Raw genomic sequence first — 24,736 nt, forward strand, 5'->3', positions numbered from 1 at the left:
TGAGGCATCGCTAAAGAATAGAGGCTGGGCTGCTTGCTGCTGGCAGGGCCAAGGCAGCCCCCAGCACACCGCGGGGCGCAGCGCCGGCACTAGCCGAGGCCCTGCTGCTGGCGCCAGAATCCTCTTGTCGAGTCGTGACGGAAGAAGTAAGTGGCCACAGAGCAAGGAATTAGAGAACCCCGGTCAGTAGCCAGCGTTTTGATAAATGTTGTGTAAATTATAGGCGTGTAAATTACAACTTGTAGCATGGGATGTTTGACCGGCTCGGGGGTTTAGCCTGCGTGTCTGGCGCGGCCAACATGCTGTTTTCATCACTTTAATAACCTTCATGAAGCAGGTGGCTGATGCAGTTAATGCTGCTGTCATTTTTCTTTCCTTGTGATTTGCCGTGATGACAGTTCCGTCGTTTCATTTGGAGTATTTAAGGCTGTTAGGAAGCATTTTTAGGCAATTATCTAGTACAGGTATTTCCAAGCATGCCTGAAGCATACAGGGAGTCACCCCCTTTCACACTGCGTGTTTCTAAATAAGTACATGGCATGTTCCGTGTTAATCTGGGGAAAAACTATGGACAAGACCACCAGCTGTGAGAAACGGCGTAGCTTAATTTAGTTAGATGGAGTTATGCCCTTGTGTTCCAGATGGGGATCAAGCCCATCATCTTACAGTTGCAAAGATTTAGAAGATGTGAAACATTTCTAAGATCATTGAAATATATATTTTGCATTTCAAAGATAAAATACAGAAATCAATATGTCATCAAACCATTTAATTTTCTTCCAAGTTTGAGAGTCAATTGACAAGAGATCAGCAATTGGCAGGAGAACAAATGAAACATATTGAAAGAGCCAATTTGCTCGTATCGAGGGAGGCAGATGTGTCAGTTTTACATCTGCTCAAGCAAAGTCCTTGTTGTTGGTTTTTCCCGTCCTCCTCTTAAAAAATATTTCTTTCTCTGAAGGCTTAATTATTAGATGATTGAATAACCCTTTATCAGTGACCAAGGAGCACTCTGTTCATGGAAGGGCCCCTTTCACCACCGTGCTGTGATTCTGGCAGGTGCGGTCTGTTTGTGGAAGCTTCTGATTTTCCCCCAGAACCCGTCACACCTGACACACACCAGATTTCAATCGCAGCTGAGTAGTTTCCCGGGCCTCAATACTCCAGATGCCAATTTACTGCCTCTTTCTTGAACTCGCTATTAAAAGGGAAGGAAGTAGAAACAGCCCTGAGATTTCTCCTGACAGCCTGCTTCAGGGCATGGGCAGACGTCCTGGCAACAAGCAGCAGAAGGGAAAAAAAGCCAGGCAAGGGTAAGCGCTTCCGTGCTTTTAAGGGCAGGCAGCAAGGTGGGACCCGTGCGTGGTGCCTTTCCCTGGGAAGCAGGTAGGCAGGCGTGAGCCCCGCCTGGCCGTAGGTGGTAGCCAGAGCTGGAAGGCTGAAGCGTGGCAGCAGCTGCTGCTTGCAGGAGCAGGTACAGATAATGAAATGAGTCACGCTCTGCCCTTGGCTTTCCCAGGGACTGTTTGCTAGTCTCTGTTCTCTTTATTTTTAGTTTGTCATCTGTCAGATTCTTGTGAGGAGGATTTTGAAAATGCGTCAACAAGATGAGGTAGAAGAATTATGTAATTCTTAATATTTAATTAATTTTCAAGAGCGGGGGTGTCGTTATGTCAGGGCTGTTGGTTTCGGCGCTGATGAAAACGCCTCTTGGCTCTCTAGAGGCACGTTGTGTGTGCAGAGCTGTGAAGGTCAGCAGAGACGCTTGTGCTTGCCAGAAGAGTTGACGCTTGCCTACTTTGCCCTTTGTTATCGGGGCAACCTCTTGCCGAGTAGCCACCAAAGATGAGATGTCCTCCTGGGCTGGTGGCTTCTAATCGTGCCGTTTCCTTTACCACCCCAACAGCATCCCTCAGCAGAAATGGGTGTGCTAGAGCACCGCTGGCATAAAAGATGCCGTCAGTAGTTGTCACCCAGTCCACGCGAGAGGCCACGGCCCTTCCCCATGCTCAGTATAGGTGGGACGTCTCCGATGGCAGCTGGCAAATGTTGAATTATTGGATTGTGTCTACAGCACTTCATATAATCATTGCCCACTTGATAGTTCGGCGAGATAAGCCTGGTGTCGACAAGCAGACTTTTCCACCTCTGGAGTTCGGTTAGCAGGCGTGCTGTTTTGAAATTCAAGAAAAGTCCGCTCTGTCAGGAAGGATTCAAATAGAAAATTAAATGGGTTTGCATATTGCTCTGCATGACAGATCTTTTGTTAGCCTCCAAAGTCTGCATGATCTAACCAAGCATGTGGAAGGAAGATACGTATTTCTGAGTGCTGTAATAGTTGTAGTCATTGTGGAGAAGCATTAAATATAAGCAGTTACCCCAAATGTTATTTTAATCCACTAAATATTTTGTAGATTAATAATCCTGTATGTGGAGGCAGGAGAGCAAAGATGGTTGAAAGCGTTTTTGGGTGGATTCTCAACCGGCTGCCTGTTTGGAGAGAGTTCACTCTCTGGTGATCTTGTCTTCCTCAAGGAAACAAACATAGGCAAGAGAGATGACTCCACAACTGTGTCCTGACTAGAAATAACTGTGGCAGAAACTCCATTTTCCCGTCTCTTTCTGGTAAAGTGCAGTTAGCACACGGCTTGCCTCTGTCTGCGAGATGTTTGTAGGCAGTGTTGTTGTGAAGGAGCACAAGCTGCCGATGCCGGCGCTCTTTAAACACGCAGTTGAAAAAGACAGCTCTGCTGTGGTGACAGAAAACATCAAAGCAACAAAACACACTATTTTATCTGATGGGGGTAACAATATCCCAGCTAATAAAATGGCTGTCATCCCTGCCCAATGTATAGATAAGGAAGCTGAGGACGTTTGGATGCTCTTTGTTGGTACGCCAAGTTGCAATTATCCTATGACAGAGCCCTTCTGGGCTATGATTGATGAAACATTTTGAGGGGGAAAGCGCTTCAATAAGCGAATTTCATTGAATTTGACGATGACATCGCTCGCACAATGGTTGGCAAAAAGAAAAACATTTTAAGTGGCGCTAGGAAAACATGGCCTCGTTTAATCTGCCTGGGATGTCCTTGCCACAGTCACTTATTTGTGTTGTATGTTGGATGTAAACAAGTCTAATTCTGAAGTTCTCGTGTTGACCTCTTCTGGCATTGAGATTAAAGTACTGTCTGCAATAAAGATGAGAAGACTTTAAAGACTTCAGTGGCTTGTCAGAGCAGGGTGTGTTTACACAACAGTGCAGCCTTTGGCTAAAACAGGCACCAAATGAAGTTCTAAAGAAATTTGTTGTTGCTCCTCAAGAAACCCATCGTTGTCTTGCAGTTTAATGGCCTAAAAGTGGACTTGCTTCAGAAACGATTTTTCCTTCTTTCCCGGGTCTTAACTCAGAGGGTGACTGTGCCACTTGCCTCTAACAGAAGTAACGTGGATGTCCCCAGTCAAAAGGGATGCCCTTTCCTTACTCAAATTCCTGGGTGGATTTCAGGGCTGGTAAAGCCCTCCTCTGAACAACAGTCAGCCCTCTACAAAATGCCAGCCATTCCCAAACACAGCATTGCCCTTTCTGCAGCAGTGTGTGCTGCTGTCCCATGCCCGACGTGCTCGTTCCCTGGCTCCAGCTGTCCCCTGTCCCAGATCTTCCAGTGGGTCTCTGGAGGAGATCTTGGAGGTTGACTTTATGGTGCCTGATCTGGAGCCAAGGCAGCTGGAGTAAGAATTTAAGCTCTAATCCAGTATTTTCATATTTAACAGCTTGACCATTTGAAAATGAATCTTATAAACACTACTTTTCTCTGCATAGTCTGTATTTAGATTTGAGATGTAAACCTTCTCCACTTGACTGAATAAACAAATGTTTAGTGCTTACTGTAAGATAAAATTTCCAACAAATGCAAGCACAGAGAGCCTTTCCCAACAGACTGTTCTGGGATCTTCAGTATCTTGACCGAGCTGGGACTTTTGGAGCAAAACTAAGGATATCCTATCGAACTGCCTGTGCTGGTACATCCAGAGACAGGCGCGGAGGACAAAAGGCAATGACTTTTTTTAATGAACAAAACATTTGATACATGATGTAATAGTTTCCCTGGCTTAAAAATAAAGTAACAGTCTTTACTGTTGCTTCTTGCTAAACCAGTTTCTTGTCCAGCACTTTGAAAATAGAAGCTTGCGGTGCTTCTCCACACATTTAATAAACGGCCCAATTTTCAGGGATGCCTAACGTGCCTCAGGAATCTACCCAGTGCTTCTGCAAGTTCAGTCTATTTGATCATCAAGTTGTTTATCTTGATTATGTTTGCTTGAACTTAGATTTAGGCACTTGATTTGAGAGGTTTGCTTCAATAAATGAAGGGAAGCTACATTCTTCTTCTTTTTGAGTGATTTGCTTGGGAAACAAGCTTTTAGCATTTCCAAATGAGAGCTCTGCAGCTGAGTAATACTTAGAAAAATACTAGTGAAGGTTTCTGCGGTGCCTCCCTCGCTGACAGATCTCCAGCGTTGGCAGTCTGTGGAAATCTGTTGCGGTTTACATGCCTTTATTCGGTACCTTATGACAATCCTCCTTTTCTGTGGCTTTTACCTTCTTAGTATGTAAATTATACCCCTCACGTTAGTCAGTGGCAGCAGCGGTTCCTCTGTGTTTTGTAGCTGGGACTTTGTCTCCAGTGTCTGCTGAGCTGACGCCGTGCAGGGCTGGATAAACCGAGCCAAGCGGCGTGGCTGTGCAGCACACTGCGATCTCCAGGCTAATAGGCACGGTGGTTAAGGGGCTAATTAGCCCGGCTAGAGAGCGGCACTAACGCAGCGTCGTGGCACAACCTGCCTCCGGCACGTGTCCGACTGCCGGGGCGCGGAGCGCTCGTACAACGCGCCTGTCGGTGCTTCCGGGCGTAAACCCCGCAGAATAACGCTTTACGTGGCAGGTTGTGCTACGGCAGGCAAACTTGAAAGTGTTTTCAGCTTGACTTGTGCCACGCTTCAGCGTCGTGCCCGGTTACAAGCGTTACTTCTGTCCAAACTGTAGGTAAGTTTTTAATGGCGCTTTTCTGTTTTTGCCTACTGTGTTTCATATCTTTGGGATAACAAAGTCCTTGGCCCCTGTGTCTAAGAATAAACACCCTCAGTAGAAAATGACAAAGTTATGTAGACAAAGGTGATTATGAATAAATAGAGTGTTTCAACCCAGTATGTCATAACTGTTGAAGAGCAGAGTTGTTGGTGTAGTCAGCGAGGGAATAGTCACTTTAGATTGAAATAGCATGCCATCTACTTCCCTCACATTCAGAGTCCATTAGGGGACCCGGGTGGGCTAACTCATTCTGCCATTTGACGTGGAGGTAGAGGATTTCAGGCTGTATGCCTTGGCTCCTTCTGGGCTGTCCTTTCTGTCAAGACCATTTGCACGAGGAGGCAACAGGCTCCATCGCTTCAAAGCTGTAGGGTTCGGGAGGGAGAGATGGAAGAGGAAATCTGGCCTTTAGAGCAGTCTGGGTTTTGGAAGCGGTTGCTCCAGAAAGGAGGAGGGCTGTACACTTTTCAAACGAGAAAATTCCACTAAGGTGGTGTTTGGGTATTATATGGGAAAATGACTGGGATTATCCAAACAAAAATCTGCAACCCCGTAACTGAGCCTGAGCAGTACCGTAGACCTAACTTCTCCTGAGTTTTATAACCTCTAATTCCACTTGCATCATCATATTTAGCTTTGAGTCACATCAGAAGGAAGGGGGGGGGGGGGGGGGGGGGGCACAGAACGACACGAGACACCAAACTCTGTATGTTTCTATAGTGACGTTCGTTATCAGAAACGAAGCGCTGGGGTCAGGCTCTGAGCATATTGCTGTCAGTGGTTAAGACATTTTCACCACGGAGTTAAATACTTACAGCATTGACAGTAGCTGGAAATACTTCAGTGGTTATTGTCGAAGTCATTAGTCTAGCTGAAGTCATGCTGGCCTGTTTTCTCTCTGGGTCGGATTCCTCCCTCTAACTGCCTCCTCCTTGCCAGACCATAGTTGATATCTTTAGGTTTGGAGACCGGATGTTTCCAGTAATTAATGACTCTTCTCAGTTATAGATTGAAATTATTTCCTTTTGTGAATTAGTCTGTTATCCAGTAGTGAAGCTATTGAATTCCAGAGCATTTCAATGGGACAACTTACAAATAGAGCTAATGTAAAAAACACCCCGTCACCAAGCCCCATGAAGGCTCTGTGGGCCACAGTAGAGGATGCTTAGTTCACACGTAATTTTTAACAAGAATGAAACAGTACTGACTTAAAAAAAAAAAAAAAAAAAAGCTGTTCCTTGCTGTTGGTGCTATCTTCTGATGACCTAACCTTAACATTAACTTAGAGCAATATAGGTCCATGCATCTTGTGGGCTAGCATTAGGTCACCTCATCTGACCTCCCAGCTAGTCCTGGCAATCAAATTTCATCAAGCTACTCTTGTCTTGAGTACTGGAACTTGGGTTTGACAAAGTGCGTTGTGAACTCCGTGTCTCTGCTGCCCAGACTAGACTCCTGAAAGCACTTTGTCCACTCAGAGCATAATTAGCCTGTGGTTTCAGAAATCAATGAATACTGCTCCACAATGGGAAAAAAAAAATAGCTTCTCCAGTAGTCACTGTTTTATGGCTTTCCATGTTATTTGAGCTATTACTTCTCTCAAAGCAATTTTACCACATCTTTTATTGTATTTTGCTTTTTAAATCCAAAATGGAACATAATACAGATCTCAAAGCTGAAAGCAAGAAATGTTTTGAATACTGTTTCAGATATGTTACAGCAAATTATTTTTCAAAGGACAAAATTTATTGAAGATAATGTAGTACAGTGACACCTGCACTTCATAACGTACCACCTATTTTTAAGCAGCAGATCCAAAAGCATGAAGAGGGACTTCTGGTTTAACACTGATGAGCCTGGTTATCCTTTCTACATGTGGCTCTGTCCTTGCTGCCCAAATAAAGACTTCCTACTGAAGCTCTTAAATCGTGTTACATTATGATTTAGCAAAATTTTTTTTGGTAGAGCTCAGTTTTTCTTACCCTTTCCAAAAATGCTGCTAAGCGGTAGAAGTAAAGCGACAGAGTTTATCTCTCCAGGGCCAGGAAGGCAGTCTGGAAACGTGGGACGTGGGAAGTCGCATTCATCCTGACTTGCAGCCTTGGCTTTCACTTACCATTAGATGGGGCGTTGTCGAAGAGAGATCACAGCCCCTGAGAGATGGGCCTTGCGTAGCTGGCCGCAGGAGACATCCATCTAGGAGCTGGTGGGGATTAGATAGGGATGGAGCAATCGGGAAGTGGTTTCGCTGCCTGCCCTTAGATGCATTTAGCATCTGTTGGACGCAGTTCTGACGGATCCCAAGATTTGGTGCAGGGTGGTCTGCAATGCCTTTGCAGCCAGCAGGGAACTCTTTTTCTCTGCAAGCAGGCAGTTTACAGATTCTGCTGTAACGTGCAAAAGAAAGTTTGGATTTAGATGAATACCGGGATTTGGCATCCTGAGTTTATGTATTTTGGTTCAGAAAGTTCCACAGAGTTTTCAGAAATTAGTTTTGGAAATAACAAGAATAAGATGTTGAACTTGGAGCCTTGTTTTCCTGAGTGCTGTTATACATTGGCTACTGGAGAATTGGGGGGGTATGCGTACGCAGCATGAATATATCTTGGCATTTATTTATATAAAGTGTAAAAAGGGTTAAACAGTGTAATCAGGATTTCAGCCTCACATCTACCTTCATGGTGACGATTCTATGCCAGCGCTATGGTGAATGGAAAATGCAATGAGAAGTCTGCAACAAATTACAATGCAGATATTGTCTGGCTGTAGGTTGTTTGGGTTGTGTTTGGTTTTGTGGGGTTTTTTGTTCTGTTTTTTAAATACAGTTCTATTTGAGATGCTGAAACAGGACTTCTGCTTGGCCTGCCCATTCAATTCTGCAGGGGCATAGTTATCCACTGGCGAATCCCCCTCAGCAAGGGACCGCCTTGCTGCTCTCTTTCCTGTAAGCAAAAATATTCTGATTCTGCATGTGCTGTTTTATTTTTCAGTTAAAGGGCGAGTTTCGGTGAGAACGAGCAAGTTAGCGACAAAAGTGAAAGCCGGATTGGGCATGATGTAAGTCAATAATACCCTTCTGCTGGTAGCACTGAGACAAACACGGACACGTGCACGCTGGCAGGTCGGATCCAGCGTGTTCCCGTTCGGCTGCACTTCGCCTTCTTTCAAGCCCGTGTTTGTGAAGGCAGCAAACCAAGAAGCTGATGACCTGTCGCAGTTGCGCCCTGTCTACTCCTGGAGCAGTAAGCGTGACACGGGGTGTCTGCCAGGATGCTGAGGTGGCGTCTTGGTAATTACATCTGCGTGGGGTGAGGAAAGGAAGAGCAGTGTGGTCTTTGTTCTTGACTTCTGCCCTTGGCAGGTTTTGCCCCTTGGCTTCTGTAAAAGCAAAGATGCGGGATAATGGGAGCCGCTCCTTGCACTTCAGTGAGTTTGAGGTCAGGCTCTGTTGTGGAAACCGGCTTTTCACACGCTTGAACATCGGCGTGGTGTTGTTCTGTTCCCTCAGAAGGAAGCGCCGAAACAGTCCTGCTCTTTCAGAGCCTGCCACAAGAAGGAGTGGTGGAGCAGGTCGTCCCTGAGAAAGCCTTCTTCAGAACCAGTGAGAGACGAACCTGAGCTGGCCCTTTAGTTCGTACATGCCCATCTGCCCACTCCAGGGAGGATTTCAGCAGCTGGATCTTAATTTCTGGCTCTTGAATGTATGATACGAACCACCCCAGACAAAACTTCAATTAAAAGTACCTTTGACTTGCAGCTAGCTCTGTGCCTGTGTAGTTACTCTATAAATCATTGCAGAGCCCCACGCACTTTCCCGGTTGTGTCTGCCAGCACGTGCCCTCCGCGCCATCAGCGCACAAGCCTCACCGTGTCGCCGGCACCAACCGTTTGAAACTGCCCGTGGTGCTCTGCGGGGGGACGATCTGGGGGCTGCCAGCCCCGGCCCCCCGGCGCGCTGGGAACGCAGTGCTGCTGTCGCCACGTGGCGTTCGAGACCCCGGGACTCAGCCCTGAGGGGTGACTCCAAATCCTGCCAGAGAACAGCGTTACCTCGTCCCGCAGCCTTTGCTGCGAGCTCCTTAAAGCCCGTCAGATAACGCTCGGCGTTCCTCTGCCTCGTTCAAGCTGCGCTGCCTCTCACTCACCCCCTTTTTCACATCTCGCTTACCCAGACCGTGATGGTGCCCCAGTGGTTTTCATCTATAAGCTGTAAAGTGATGATGCATTTCCCAGCTGCGTTTTCTGAAAAAATGTCTTTTGTTTTGAAGTTTAGGAAAGTGCTGCCTGGAAGTTTTTCATCCGCCTTAATCAAGCTGTTTGCTAAGATGTTTTTCTTCTGTCTTATCTCTTGCTTGGGACCAAAATGTTTAGATTTGAGTGGTGACACCTCACTCGATCGCATCCTGTCGGATGGGAGCCCTGGGTTGTTTGAGCTTGTGGTATGGCTCACCAGGAGCTGCGTGTGCCTGGAACTGAAAATGGAATTATTGCTTTATCCCCTCTATTCAGTGCTTATAATCCAGTCTTCCAGAGAATTTATCTGGTCATTGCTCGCACCCAAAGTCAGTTTGAGCACTCCTGCAGACCGCCTTCATCTCGGCTTTTTTGTGACTCCCCCTGTTTCTGACATGACTCTGCTAGAGCCTCTCTCCTTTATTCTAACGTGTGCTCAGTGGGTGGATTAAGGGCACATTCCCGGGAGGAAGGCAGAGGAGTCTTCTCTGGGGGGGGGTTGTGGGGCGCTGCTGCTGCCTGCAGCATACCTAACAGATGAGGCAGCGCTGGGGAAAAGAGGACAGGGTCGCTCCACAGCTATTTATTCTCCCCTTTCCCCCTGTGTCACTAGTCTGAGCACACTGTTCCTTTTTATTCTCAAATTCCTGCCAGTGCTTGTCTGGGTAAAGGTTTTCTTTTCCATCAAGGACTAGCACTTTTAAAGATTTCCCCCCCCACCCCGCCGCTATTCTTCACATATGAGTGAACACAAATTATAGATTTTCTTTTTTTTTTTTTGATACTTCACAAGCGTTGAAAAGGCAGGTTGTTCTGTGTGGCTAAACAAATGACGATTCCATCACTGGCACTTACCCAGTAATAAAGGCTTTTCATGTTTAATTTGTAATGTCTGAAAATATCAGCAAGAGATGAGGAAAGCGGTTTAGATAATATATTAACCTCTCTGAGCCCTGTCCATTCTCTGAAACTCAACCTGAGTGTGTTTTGAGTATGTAGGAGCGTGCCTTTCCTTCTTTTAGGCTGTTCTGCCCTGCCCCTTAAAGTAGGACTGTGGGACTTTTTTGTTACGAAGCCCTTTCACTCAGCCAGACGTGCAAGAGCTGCTGATCTGAAATCACCTCTGCGTATACACGTAGGCTGTGAGAGAAAATACTTGCTTGCTGAACTAAGGACTTGTAGGCGTCCAGCTGGTTGCAGAGCCATCGAGTTTAAAACAGTTAAAAACTCCTGGCAAGCTGTAAAAACATCCCGCGAAGGCGTTGTGAAGAGCTCTTGCAAGGAGATGGAGCGTTAGAAGCGTTAGCAAGACGGAGCCTGCAGCGGCAAGATTTCCTGTGCAGCCACTGCGCGGTCCCCTGCCCTAGTGCGGGGCGAAGGCGGATCGTGCCCGTTATGAGAGCAATTCGTATTTAAATCAGATTTCCAGCCCAGTTCTGCAGTCTCGAGTGGTTTCTTTCTCAGCATCTGCTCTTTCCTGCTGATTTAGACCAAACTCGAATGCTGAATCTTCGGAGGACCACAAAGAAATTGTGTTAAATTACCATGAATGGGAGCCCATCGCAGGGAAGGCAAGGCAGGGCTGTTAACGGGGCCGCTGTTCCCGGCTCGGGCTGCCACGGCCGCAGACGCACGGCCCTGCCGCACACAAGCGATGTCTGTACGATTGCCCGCTGCTCCGAGACCTCCCGGCAGGCTCGGCCCAGCAGGACTGGAATTTCTGTTACAGGAAGCCTTCCATTTCCTTGCTTTTGAGGGGTGAAGTGAGGCACTTCTACGGCAGGGAAGGGCAGTTTTCGTTTCCCTGGGGCCTCCTCTGGCAGCAGAAGCCGCTGTTGGAAGAGAGCGGCCGGGTGCCCTGACTCCCCGTGTTCCCCAGGCGCTCGGGTGCCTTTCCTCCCTACCCAGCGCTGTCCCTTTCCAGGCCGCTCTCTCCGATACTGGTCCCCAGCCCTGCGCTGCCACTGGTGTTCCTGATAGACGGGTATGCCCCAGAGGCCTCCGACCTTGCTTTCAAAAGGCCTGGATTGGGGCAAAATTAGTCATTGATGTTTTAATTGCGTCTTTCTATGTCGTCCGGGCAATGGGCTGAATAGAACGTGAATGTACTGCGGTGCATGGGGATGGCCTCAGCGCGAGCTGCTCGTGGTCCCTGGGGACATCCTTTAAACCCAGGGAAGTCACACCATCACACCCGTGCTGGTTCGGGCGCGGCTTTGGGAAAACTTGGGTTGTCCAACTCAAGCTCTGGTCGGGAGTTCTTAATTCATTAAAATCCTTCCCTGGAATGTCACGGTGTCAAAAGGGGTCACCTGCAACAGCCAGATTTCCGCTGCCCTGGGAAGCCCGTGGCCTCTCCGGCCAGCCCGGCTGGTTAGCCAGGTCAGAGCCACACAGCACCTCGGCCACAGCACAGAAGACCCCGTGTGGGTGCCAGGACTGTGGCCCCTGCCAAACGGCAGAGGAACAAGAGCCTTGAGTGCTCTGCCTCTAGCAAGGCCCCGGCAGGAAGCCTTGGGAGATACAGGGCTGACGGGCAGATTTTGATCCAAGACTTTGGGAATTCCAGCTCTTCTGCAGAAGAGCCGAGAGCATGGGGCCAAGGGCTGGGCTCACGGGCTGTGCAGCTCCGGGGTGGGCTTTCCGTGTGGTGGGCTCCCAGGTGGTAAGGTCTTACAGCCACGGGCTGTCCTACCACCGGTGGCTGTCACCGGTGGCTAGTTTTCCAGTCAGGTCACTGACCAGTTAATAAAGGCCATCAGCCTGACTGATGTCAATTTAATTCAATGCCGGAGCACCCAGAATATATTCTCCAATACAAAGGTTCACTTCTACAAAACCCTCGTTTTGCTCAGATTGATGAGGACTGGAAAGGCACGGCTCACTCTGCTTAACTTGGGTGACTTCAGCCTTGTTTGTGTGTTACTTGAGGTGAAGGGAGAGCCCGTTTACTTCAAAACTTACAAAAAGGGAAAAAAAAAAACCTTCTGTGTGATTGTGAATCTACATGACAAGTTTCACCCCAAAACTAACTCTTCATATTGTATGTCATCTTATCATCAAAAAGTCTACCGTGGGGTTGCATTCCAGTGCAGTGGAAATCCCTCAAAGCTGTTTTGATAAATGCGCTGCCGTAAGACTTTCCCTCATGACATTTTCATGTAAAATATGTAAACAGCATTACAAAACTCTTGTATCTAAAACTGGCAATTCAAAGCATTTTCTCATGCTTGTCACAATAATAACAAATTACGTCATTTTGTAGCTGTAGTTGCCCTGGCGTATTCCTATTGTATAGGAATTAAAGTATTAAAACAAGATCTGTGACAGGGTAAAACTTGCGCTTTAGAAAGGGTATGGAATATGACAGAAGAAATTTCCTCTGTCTTTTTTCCTTAAAATCTTAGACGATTCCTCTAGCTTCCAACTGCATCGTGGCCCTGAAATCCACAAATTATTCTTCCTTCTTGTATTCTTATGCTTTAAAGTGGCTAAAAGAATTGAATGTTCGTTATACAAAAATGCATTGTATCAATGCTGAACAAAATTCATTCACGTTTTACTTAACAGCGAACGATGTCGCCTGATGTTAGAGAGTCATTCTTCAAATGCTGGATCCAGTTCATAGCCCGTGGTGACAGGGGAAGGCTTCCATCAATGCCCAGACTTCTTAGTGGGGCTGCTCAATCCTAAACCGATGGTGGTCTCGTATTAATGAACACAAGCAGTTTTAATACAGAATTACCCTCCTCGATTCAAAATGGAGTTAGAAAGGGGTATATCAGCTCTTCAGACTTTTTTGCTTTCGAAGATCCTTATCCATTTTCAAGAGACCAGTAGAGACACGATTACATGCAGCTAGTAATAGTACATGCAGCTAGTAATAGTAGCTGATTCCATCTAACCGTAGTTACAGGGATGTACAGTAAAATGCATAGGAGCTGCATTTTTCAGGTGAAAAGGAAGAAGCAGTTTTATTTTACACCTGTGTCGTGTAACGTTCAGGTACAGGTACATACACATTCCTGTATCCACCCATCTTTGGGTTGTTTAACACAAGTTCCTAGGAAACTGTTTATAACCTTCCCTACATTGTGATTTTTAATGATGAGAATTTAGAGCAATTCAAATATCATACAACTGCCACGTAAAAAAATAAAAATAAAACCAAAAAAAACCACCAAAACCCAACAACCTGCTCCCCACCCTCCCAACTGTCGTGTCTCAAGACAGTTCAGTTATTCAGGAAATATCTTGTGTATCAGACAGACTTGAATGCAGCATTGCCGGTTAGCCACAGTAATTAACCTTGTCATTTGGCCAATCTTGTCTCTAAAAGTCTCCAAATTTTTCATCAGTTACTGGAAAAAAAGGAAAAAATCTTTAAAGGAATGTGCATTCCTGAAATACTGCCCGCAGCGTTCGATGGGTGTCTGTGCCAGCAGGGCATGCACGTGCCATGACTGAATTAGGTGGTAACAAAGCAGGTGGATTATATGCTTGCTGTTATTTAAAGTCTACTTTCCGTACAGACAGAAAATTTTCTTTAAAAAACAAACAAAAACCCCAAAGATTTTTCCATCTATAAATCCTGTTGTTTTTTCCTGATGTCCTTTAAATCACAAATCCAATTACGTTATCAATCATGTAAAATTTGGAAAAGGACTTTAAGCCCCTGGGCTTCACGTTGAACTGCTGTCTGGAGAAAAAATTCAGGTGGTTTATACACAGAACTAGGAGATATTTCTGCCCTCATTATTGATCTTGTCCAATGTTTTGTGTGAAATCAGGCAGATTAAATGCATCTAGTCAAACTGCATGTGAAACTGCTTTTTTTTCTTGAAAGCTTCTTCCTCACTTGCCTTCCTCGTTCACCCAGCAGTTTTCGGTAGCGAGCACCATCTATGATGTCGGTGACTTTTAGCCATTGGTTGCAATGGAAGCAGGATGTGGTCCAGTAAGTTATGCCCCAGCGTGGTCTGCTCAGTGTGACGTTAGGCCGTGGGAACAGTGAAAAACAAGCTCCTTATGAATTTGACTCTTTAAAATATTCATTCTTGTGTTTGTGATGTAAGTTCCTGTTATTCCTCTTCGATGTTCTAAAGGTTTCTTAAATGATCCGAAGGGCGCTCCCAATAGGCAAGCCTCCTAAGGCAGTGTAGTCACCATTAAACCCCTTACAGTCATCCTAAATACTGAGGAAAAAAAAACAATAATCCAGTAAAGTTGATTAGGCATCATTGTAAAGAATTTATTGATGATCGCTGCCTGCGTCATTGTAATCTTGGTCATAAATTCTTCGGACCACCTGAAAAAGGTGATATTGCTGGGTTGAGAGAATATAGTTGAGCTCCTAGAAATCAAACCCAAAAGAAAAGTTCTTGGATGTAGGCTGTAGCTTTTCTCTCCTTAGATCTGTTATTCCTCTACTTTGAATGAAGTCCTGCAGTCATCAGCGTCCTTCTGCTCCTCACCTTCCATGACCGCTGTCCCTTGAGCTTTCCAAAGTCCACACATATGGTTTTCTAGCACCTAGAATACTTTCCCAAGACCGAGTTTACTTGGCAGCTAAAACAGGGCAGCTCCCTTTTTTTTTTGTCATGAAATGCCAGGGTCCAGGGGCAAACTGGGGTTGCAAAAGAGCCAGACAGACACACCCAAGTGGTGTTCGAAGAAGTGGACGTTGTCGCAAAGACTTGCAAAGTGTCCTGGGGCCTGGTCTCCGCGGTGCCACAAACTGGATTTTTCGTATTCTCGTTCTTTGCCTTTGAATTTGGATCGGCACCACATTTTTTCATCCCTACCATAATTCCACTTGAACTAGTTTGGTTTTGCTTTGATGTTCTTTAAGATCCAGATCATACACCTCCTCTGCTGTATTCTCATGAATACCAAAGCTGTAGAATAAACATTGTTGATGGGTGTTGGCAAAGGGCTTTTATACTTGGATTCCTCATTAAATTACATTCCATTTTTCTTATAATGAGCGTAATCCGTTTGATACTGTTGACCCAAATTCCCCTGAGGAGAGCTGCCATTCTGAATTGATATTTGCATCTCTGAGCCAACCGAGGAACATTCAAAATCACGTCACACTTCAAATCTGAAAAATGTCCCGTTCCAGGGTTATGAGGGGGGTTGTGACTAAGTTATTTTGCAGAAATGTATTCCTGCAACGCTTTATGGCTCTTGGTCTGCTTTATTCTTGCCTCTTCCCTAGCTTACGTGGCACTTACTGTACCCTATCTCTGTAAACATCTTATGAGAACACTACCAGGAAAGCAGAAGCACCTTTCTGAAACTCATCCTTGGGCGTCTTTTCTGAAATCATATTTCTTCTCCCTGTCACGCTCCCTAATCGTTCCTCTTCTGCAATAAATTGTTATTTCTCTCTGTGTTCGAATTCTTTCCTGTCATTCATCATCTTATGAGTACCTTTTGCTTGAGAACAGGAAAAAAATCCCAGTGGACTTCAGGAAGCCTTTAACTCTTTTTCCTTTCTCACGATGTAGAAAACAGAGAAGTACTGTCAGTGTCTTCTTTTTTGGGAGAGTTCCCTTGCTTTCTTTGTTTCAGAGTTTTGGGGTGCTTTGGGAGAAATGGGCTACTTGGAAAGCTGAATTTATCAGTGTTGTGAGTGTTGCTCTCAGTTTGATAAGTAGAGAGTCTGGATAAGGAAACTTGAAATTTTTCTCAAGTTTGGTCTGAAAATTATTTAATAGGCAAGAGGGGCCTTGGGAGATTCTGGAGAGGGAGCGGTTTTGTTGAGTCGTTGCAGAAGATCAACTACACAGTTCAAAGCACGAGTTGGTGATTCTGTTGGACCTGGCTAGCTGGATCCCCCTGCTCACAGTGATAGCACGTGCAGAGGCTCTGTGGAGATGAAGTAGTCTTAAAACTTGCGCGCGTAGCTCCTTCTCCCTGTGTCGTTGGAGGCACGGGGTTAGCCCTGGAAACGGGCCGTGTCAGTTTGCAGGCACGAACACGAGGAGTTGCACAGCGGTTGCGAAGAGGTAAAGGTCAAGCCACGAATGTTGCTCATCTGTTCTGTACCCCAAGATCTTTGGGGTGACTAAGGAAAAACAACATCCTCGGAGGCTCAGGTCAGGCAGCAGGACCAGCTTTGTCAGTTTGTGGCTGGCACTGCTGAGCAATACCACAGACGGCCTTCAAAAGCGGGCCAGAAGAAAACCTGCCGGCGTCGCTACATTGGTCCCACTTTGGTGTTAGGGAGCGAATTGGGTGACTTCTTGATATCCTTTTGAGCTCAGTTTTCTATGATTCTAACTCCCCAGGTGCATCCTCGGGGTGTATCTATACCTGCAGATTTCTGGGCGGCAAAAAGTGTTATCAAATACAGCCGTGGCAGAGCACGTACGTGCCTCGGTCCTTTACTCCAAGTGAATATCCAGTTAAACTTCAGTATCCTGATGGTTTTCTCATGTGTTGACTCACGCAGGATGAGGGCAGAAGAGTGCTGCTGAACACCTGATTACACCCTTGGCAATGGCAAAACCGTGTAGACAAACACCAAGAGTGCCAGCTCAGCATTCAGAACTTATTTAAATAAAATACCAGAGGCCAAATTAAGCTTTTGCTTTACTGTTTTCTTCAACAGGCAAATGCAAATATATTTCTCCATAATTTATGTCTTGACAGATGATAATGAATGTGAAAATGCTACTCAGCCTTGTGGAGAGCATGCCAATTGCACGAACACGGTGGGAAGTTATTTCTGCATGTGTATGCCTGGTTTCAAATCCAGCAACGGCCAACAAACGTTTCTACCTAATGATGGAACCTCCTGCGTGGGTAAGTTATTAACGTCTGCCAGCTACCTTTACCTTGTCACTCTTCTCTTATTGCTGCTGTTAATTACAGAATTCTATCAAAATGCTTTCGGGTTTGTGAAGGTTGGAGTCTGGATATAAAATTTGCACAATTTGGACTGGTATAGGCTTAAACATTCCCGTTCAGGCTCACACTTCTCACTGGTCCCACAGCAGCTGCCACCGTTTTCAGGAACCCTCCAATCTGAACTCTGCTTGCAATATTTTTAATCCACATGTCACAGTTTTAGACAATGAATATATAGTTAAGGCAACCCAGAAATCCCCCACCCACCCATTTACACCCCTGTTTCGCTGACCTCTGAGCAAGGTGGTCATATTCCTAAAGCAGAGTGACAAAGTATTCTGCATGCAGGTTGCTCTGGAACAGCAAAATTCCCTGTACGTCTGACCTGCTGTGTTCCAAATATCTTTTGTTTGGGGGCTTTGGTTGAGATATTTAGGGTAATTTTTCAAGCCTGATCAAAAGCAGTGAGCCAGATCAGTAGTTATCCTACCTCCTGCGCCACCCATCAGCCTCTGTTTCTGTAACAGGTGGATGGAACATGTTCAAGATTACAGGGGAGGAAAAGTTCTCTGGAAAAATGTTATTTCTGAACAGCTATGCAATCCTCTAGGATTTCCTTTGAACAGAAGAACTGTAACTATGTCGCTTTTTTCAAACTCTTGGTAATTTTCTCTGTGTGTTGCAACAGTCCTCAGGGAATGGGAAAATGAGAAATAAATCTATTGCCCTTTACACCTTTATGCTGACTGTGTCTCACTCTAGATATGTCTCCTGTGAGCTCCTAAGTGCTGACAACCTCTCTTCTTACTGCTCTTAATATCAGCAGAATGGCTGCATATTAAGCCAGAAAGTGATCTAATCATCATTTCTTGCCCATTGCTCACATCCATCTAAAAGAGCTCTGCTTTATCCAGCCGCTATGAATCGTTCCTAAATTAGCTGGGATCGAGACTGTTAGCACATCGAGCTGTAAATATTCTCGCCGTTCCTGGTCTAGGCTTTGATTTTTACGTTATGACATTTCCTCAGCTTCAGAAGTTTTGTCTTCAAAGTTACTTCTTTGTCTGTTCTTGCGTCACTTTAGCTTTTTACCATCAGCTTGCTAATTTCTATTTTTTGCCCTCTTTTCTTTACTGGGGAGACTGATCTTTTTTTATCCTCTACTGGGGCTTAGTTTATCACTTTTCTTCTCCCTTTTGCAAATCCATATGGGAGGAGGTGAGAGCTTCCAAAACTCCCACTGAAATAAAAAATTACCTGTGGGCACCTTTTCTCATTAAACAAATGTACCAATTACTTTGCCAGGCAGTGAGTCCCAAAGACGACCTTTTGATCCACAGTTAATTGTCTGCTTTATCTGCCCGGGAAACCATAATAGGATATTTTGTACCCAGTGGGTCTGCTGCTACCGGTGGTGTATACGGCCGCAGAGGAGCAGCTGGCAGTGCTGTGTTCAGGGGGTCCTGAGCACAGCTGAGGCAAACACCGAAGGTGTCGTTGTGAATACAGTGCGCGTTACCCAGCGCAGATCGGAGGGCAGAGGTGCCGAGTATCCCTCCCTCCCACCCAAGTTTTTAGGGCCTCAGAATATTTCCAGGTTCTGCAAAGTCCGAAGTTGTGTTTTCGGTGCATGTGTCTAATGTACACGGCAGTGACGGCACGCGCAGGGGCTGAGTTTTGGGGAGGGTGCCGTTACGCAGCCCCTTTGTTTGCGCCGTCGAACCCCGCTGGGGTTCCCAGGGGCGCCAGTGCGGTAGCTCGCTGTGTGCGTGTGAGCCCACGAGCACACCACGCGTGTCCCTCCCCGCTTCGGATTCTAGACTGAACTTGCGAATCCAAGGTGACTGTAACTCTCGAGGTAGTGAATCAGAAGAAAACTTGGGACAACGGCTTTGGGAAATGTCAGTTCACCCTTAATCCCACCAGAATGTTGAGTTTTGAGTTGAGGGTCAGAAGTATTTCATCCACGTTAACAGGCGGGGTCGGTGAAGAAATGGCAATGAAACATGCAGGTAGAGAAGGAACTGGAGGGTAGGAAGGGAGTGAGAGAAGAAGAGAAGGAGAAAGAAAATGGATCAGCAGAAAAAAGAGGAATGCAGGGATGTGATATTTCCAATGATGTTTTTCTGCTGTCCTGTATGTGAGCTATTAAAACCTATTTACTGTGTAAAAGCCATTCTTCTTCCTTAGACTTCATGTTTTATTGAAAGTTCAGCTGCAGATAGCAAGGTGAAATATAAACCTACTTTTTCCACCCCGGCCAACATGTGAGTGAAAACATGAAAATGGCCTTCTGTGAAATGACAGTGACATCCGTGCCGCTCTGCCTTTTCCCGGAACAGGTTATTACTTTTCCTCAGGTATCTCTGAGAGCAGGGGGAAGGCACCCGTTCCCCATCGCATCCTTCCCTGTGACAGGAGGGCTGTGCGGTGGGGCGGGGTATGGCATTACACCGCTTTGCTAACTTCCCTCTCGCCCGTGCCGTCCGCTTTGTGCGCGCTGCCGCCTTCCACAGTACGGAGACACGGGGAGGGAACATCTAGTCCTTTGCCATCGGACTTTTCAATCGCTCGCAAGCTACTAATAAGCAGAAGGTATAATGTAGACATCAAGCTGTCTTGACTGACTGGTGAAGAATCAAAGCGATGTAGGTACAATCCAGTAATTGGCAAGACTGAACATAATAACTGTTCTCAGTACTTTTAATTTAATTGGAATTTCCTTGCCTGCTGCAGCAAATGAGGAGTGACAAAGCACAGAAATAAAATAAAAGGTTATAAATCTATTTTCACAGTAGCCTAAGTGGTGTGGGTGATGGTATTTTTCTGATCGGAGCTATTATAAAAGCTTCAAAGTTCAGCTCCAGGATTTGTTTCGAATATTTACTAAAAGGCCAGGGCTTTCCGCGGCGCGGCAGCAAACGCGCCCCTGTTTGAAAAGCTGCCGTTCTGCAACCTTTGCTCGGGAACGCGTCTGTGCAGACGGCTCGCGCGAGCCCCGCTCCCGCAGCAGGCCAAGGAGGACGGTTGGAGATCCTCGCCCCGACGCTCCCGCGAAACGGGATTGCTGGCAGCACCCGCAAGCTGTTGTCCCTCCCGGTGCGGTCCGGCGGCGGCGTGTTCGGTCACAAAGGCGTCACTACGGAACAGGAAGAAACAAAACCCCTCAGCTACTGCGGGCGGCGTTTCAAAGCAGGGACTTCAAAGCGGTGTTCTCGCGACTGTCACCAGCTGTTGGCTGCCCCCGCCCACCGCGTCGGTTTACAAGGGATGCAAAGCTGATGAGTACCTGGCGAGATCAGACGTACTGCCTTTCAGTTTTGTCGTCCGGAGGATTTTTGGGTTTTTTTTTTTCTCCAGGAAGCAGTAAATTAGATCGGCGTGATGCGGACTCCTTCCATATGGACCACTCAACTGCTGAAAGTCTATTTGCATGTACTCGACAGGGTGTCTCTGTCAGACTTTACATAACCGCCCTCTTGCCAGAGACGTGCCTTGGTGCTCGAGTTTCTGCTGCTGTTTTGGATAATCCTGACATCTCCTTGAAATCTTCATTACACTTAATGTCTGACATAATTGCAAAGGAAGGGTAATTTGCGTGACTGCCCAATAACAACACAGAAATGATTTACCAAGCTGAAGGTTCATGAAAAGCAAGATATCACAATAATTTTGAAATATTTGAATCAATAAATCACATGGAAGCCTGATGCTTAGCAATAGTAGCCTGGAAAGTATGCAAATATTTATTTATTTATAACTGTAAGTTTTAGCAAAGTTTGTTGTCATTGGCTGCTGTTTCAGCACTGCATTACGTGCTGAATATCTTGTCAAGATGCGCACGTCCTCTCCGACAAGGCCAAAGAAGTCTTTGGTGTAAGGCTGATGTGTGTTCTTGTTACACAGACGGGCATTGTCATGGTTTTCACCCTTGCCACTTCAGTTCGTTCGAAGTTTGTCTGTCTTACACAGGGTCACACAACAGGGCGCTGACAGGCAACTGCTTGTCTCAAAAAAAGCTTTATAATTTACTGATGGGAGAGGTTATTTAAATGCCAAGAGCGAGAACTTTAGTCTTATGTTTTTAAATGACAGCATTTAATTATGAGGTAGCCTGTGTGTAGCACTATATCACACTTCCCCCCCCCCCCCTTTTTCTTCACTTTTGCCAGATTCATAGATGTATAACGTGGTGAGCTCCATGGCTGTGAATACTGAGGTCACAGAAACCGCGAAACTCTGCTCATTAAAGAGAAACATTCGCAGTTTGGGCCATTAAATGTGGAAACAAACTGTTGCCCTAATGCAGATAATTATAATTTAACCTCATCCTTTAAACTTCGGTGCTTGCGCCAGCCCGTCCAAACGCGCAGCCTGAGCGGAGGTGGTTGTGCTGGGGAGGGCGAACGCGCCTCCAGCCCCCCGCTCCACCCCGTCTGTGCCGCGCGGGACCCTGAACAGCTTTTCGGGGGCAGCTGCTGGAGCTCAGGCTTCCAACACAGCATTTCGGGTGCAAATCGGAGCCGCTGCTCGGTGAGGAAAATAGGGACGTGAACGTGAGGTGGGACCTCAACCATCTTGAACCCCAGGGAGACCTCTGGGATGACGAGCACAAGAAACGGCGCTGGGGAATTAAGCACAAAACAGCAAAATGGTGTGGAGACAGAAACCATTGGGATATTCCATTAAAAGTTTAAATGCCTTTTACGGTTGCCCCATATACCAAAAAAACCCCAAACGGCATTCATCTGGTTATTCATGGAGGCTCTCTTGCCGTGAGTAAAGTGTTGTACGAAGTCACCAAAAAATGCTGCCCAAATATCCTTCAGTCGTCTTTCTGCCTCCCCTAGGTGTATCCACAGACATGCAGTATATTTTTCCACAATTTCCATTTCTCCAGCAACCTTATTTCACATACAGTATCACTCATTTTTGTCCTCCTCCTTTTTGAAAACCACCGACAGCCTTGTATCGAAACGAGGGTGCCAGAGCAGCTCCCACCCGTGGCAGCGCGTTTCCACCCCCAGGCCTGCCCTCTGTCCGTCCGTTCGGAGCGTCCCCCTGGCCCCACGAAGGCCTCCTGCCAGCTGAGGCGGCTGTTCTCCACTACTCGGTTAACATCTCTCCTGTTTCCCCTGTTTCTTTCCCAAACCCAGTGTCGTGCCAGTTCTGAGCTTAGCTTGTCCTCCTCGCTGGCCATCCGTTCCCCGCTCTGCCGTTAGTTCCGTCCGCTCAGCTCTCGGGCAGCGCCTTTCAACCTGCTCACGTCTCTCTCCTTCGTTCTTCAGCTCTTTCCGTCAGCTATGCCCGTCCTGAAGCTGGTTTCTGCTTTCCGCCACAGCACTCCTCTCCCAGTCCATTACTTCACTCTTCAGAATTATTTGGTATTGTTCCCAGTTGACTTTCTCCATTGAGTTATTTGATCTTTATCCTCAGCCAACCAAATAATGCAAAATAGTGCCTACTCCTGCCAGAGGGTTAGTGCCCGGCTCTCCTCAAGTGATCGATTCATGGATTCGCTTACCGGAATTCATCGGGTTTACTCTTGGGCTGCGCCCCCCCCCAGTTACTGAACCTCTCTACCTAATGGCAAATTATTTAGAAGCACAAAAGCCATTTTAGGCAAATGTAATTTAAATGTGGATTTAAAAAAAAGAATAAAAAAAAAGAAGACATGCCAAGCACTTTAAAGGGCACAGAGCTTGAATGTTAGATTAACGAGATGGATAGAGAGATCTTTTGCAGCATCTTTTTAAAGGAAGACTTAAAGGAAAAGGCTGCAGTTTTCTTTCTCCGTTCTGACTGAATCATGAGGCTGAGAAAATCTGTTTAGTCTAATCTCTGGAAAATGGATTTCAGATTATTTGCATCATGCCGAGCGTTTTGTTATGATAGAATTAATATTTACCCTCGCGGTTTTAAAACATGAACAATGCAGTGTTATGTAGTAATAAAAGTGGTTGTATAAAAATATGATCAATTATGACTTATCCTTCTAATCCCTAAGTATTATAATTGGCAGGTGTTTTGCCATTACGTTTGTCTTTTTAGTTTTTGCCTTTTTTTTATTCCATGAAATTTTATTGTGAAACTGCTCGCGGTGTGCAGGGCTATTATCAACAAAGCAGCGAGGTGTTAGTCTGTAAATACTTAATAAAAAATTCAATTTCTCACGATGTTTGCAGATGTAGATGAGTGCAGCAATGAAGGAACTGTTGCCTGTGGAGATCATGCAAAATGTGAAAACGTGGATGGAGGGTTTAACTGCTCCTGTAAGGAAGGTTATCAACCATCCACAGGAAAGTTGCAGTTTAAGCCAAATGATGGCACTTCCTGCCAAGGTACGTGATATTTTTATATCTTATAAAGGTTTATGTGTTATTATAGAGCTCCATCTTCTGAGAAACCCACCGGTGCCTCTTTCTCTTCAGTTAGATTAATCAGCAAGACATGACAAAGAGGCGAGGTGGTGGCATCTGCGTTTCCTGAGAACAGAATCGTTCCGTAAATGTGTTTTTGCTAAACGCTCTGATGAAACCGTCTGACATCGTGGTCACCTCCTCACGCTGTCAGATCTGGGCTCCGCTCTGGGCGTTTGAGCTGCCTCTGAACTGCCCTGTGGAAGTCCCAGGGAAAGGGGCCAAACTCTCTAGTTTAACAAAAGCTCAGAGCCCAGTCCAGTGCTGGAGCTTTGGCCCAGATAAAGCCTGGGCAGGTGACGTCTGAGGGTGCAGCGCTGCCTCCTGGGTGCGTGAACCCAGATGCTGGTTGGTGGTTTGGGGAATTCCTCAGAGAGGAGCTCTTACAACGAGTGTATATTGACTATAGGTTAAACTGCAATATATAATTCGTTTCTTTCTAATTTCTACAGAAAATCCGAAGGCTAAGTGTGAGTTATCCAAAGACTGTATCACTGAACACATTAATAGAACTTTAGCTGGAGTAAGTAGCATTGGTTTATAGATTAATTTCAAAATCCTTTAATTGCTTCTGTTTGAAACTGTTATTTCAATTATAATGGTTCTTAAGGAGCTTTTAACAAATGCTTGAAGCATACAATTGAACTTAAGCATGTTTACAGAAGTCTTTTTAATAATTTCAAATTATTTGAACTGGGTTGTATGTTCAAGTCATGATAATAACTTGCTGGGAATCTCTGTGTTCTGTTTCCAGCAAAGTGAGTCATGATGCATGAAAAATTCAGAAGTGTGGTAATCACTCAGCTCTTTCTGTAATTTCTGAAGTTACACACTGCTGCATTTACTGAGGTGCAATTATTTGCTTGTTCAGAGCGAAAGGCAGCAAGATAGCTCACAAAAGTGATGTCAACGGGTGACAGAACAGAAAAGGGAGCAGCGACGTCCCGGGATGCTGACATATTTACCTCTCAAAGCAGAGCATGTCAAGGGGTGCAGAATTTATAGGCTCAAAGACTGTGGGTTCAAGACTTTTTTTTCACCAGAAGAGGAGATTCCTGAAGCAAATTAAAAAAAAATTGTTAATGAATTCACTATTCGTTAGTCTACAGCTATAGCATTGTCTATTTTAAAAGGATAA

At 45.8% G+C, this 24,736-nt stretch overlaps 1 protein-coding gene across 1 annotated transcript in view; it reads left to right on the forward strand.

Moving 5' to 3' along the window:
* Positions 1 to 24,736, forward strand: part of ADGRL4 (adhesion G protein-coupled receptor L4) — a 70,847-nt gene that overhangs the window by 19,956 nt on the left and 26,155 nt on the right. Inside the window, exons 3-5 of the mRNA XM_086462910.1 lie at positions 16,982 to 17,134; positions 23,365 to 23,520; positions 24,051 to 24,121. Coding sequence (XP_086319036.1) covers positions 16,982 to 17,134; positions 23,365 to 23,520; positions 24,051 to 24,121 — 380 coding nt within the window. The remainder of the gene's footprint in view (positions 1 to 16,981; positions 17,135 to 23,364; positions 23,521 to 24,050; positions 24,122 to 24,736) is intronic.

This window comes from Leptosomus discolor, chromosome 3 (genome assembly GCF_034619465.1).
Source record: "Leptosomus discolor isolate bLepDis1 chromosome 3, bLepDis1.hap2, whole genome shotgun sequence".
Classification (NCBI taxonomy): Eukaryota; Metazoa; Chordata; class Aves; order Leptosomiformes; family Leptosomidae; genus Leptosomus; species Leptosomus discolor.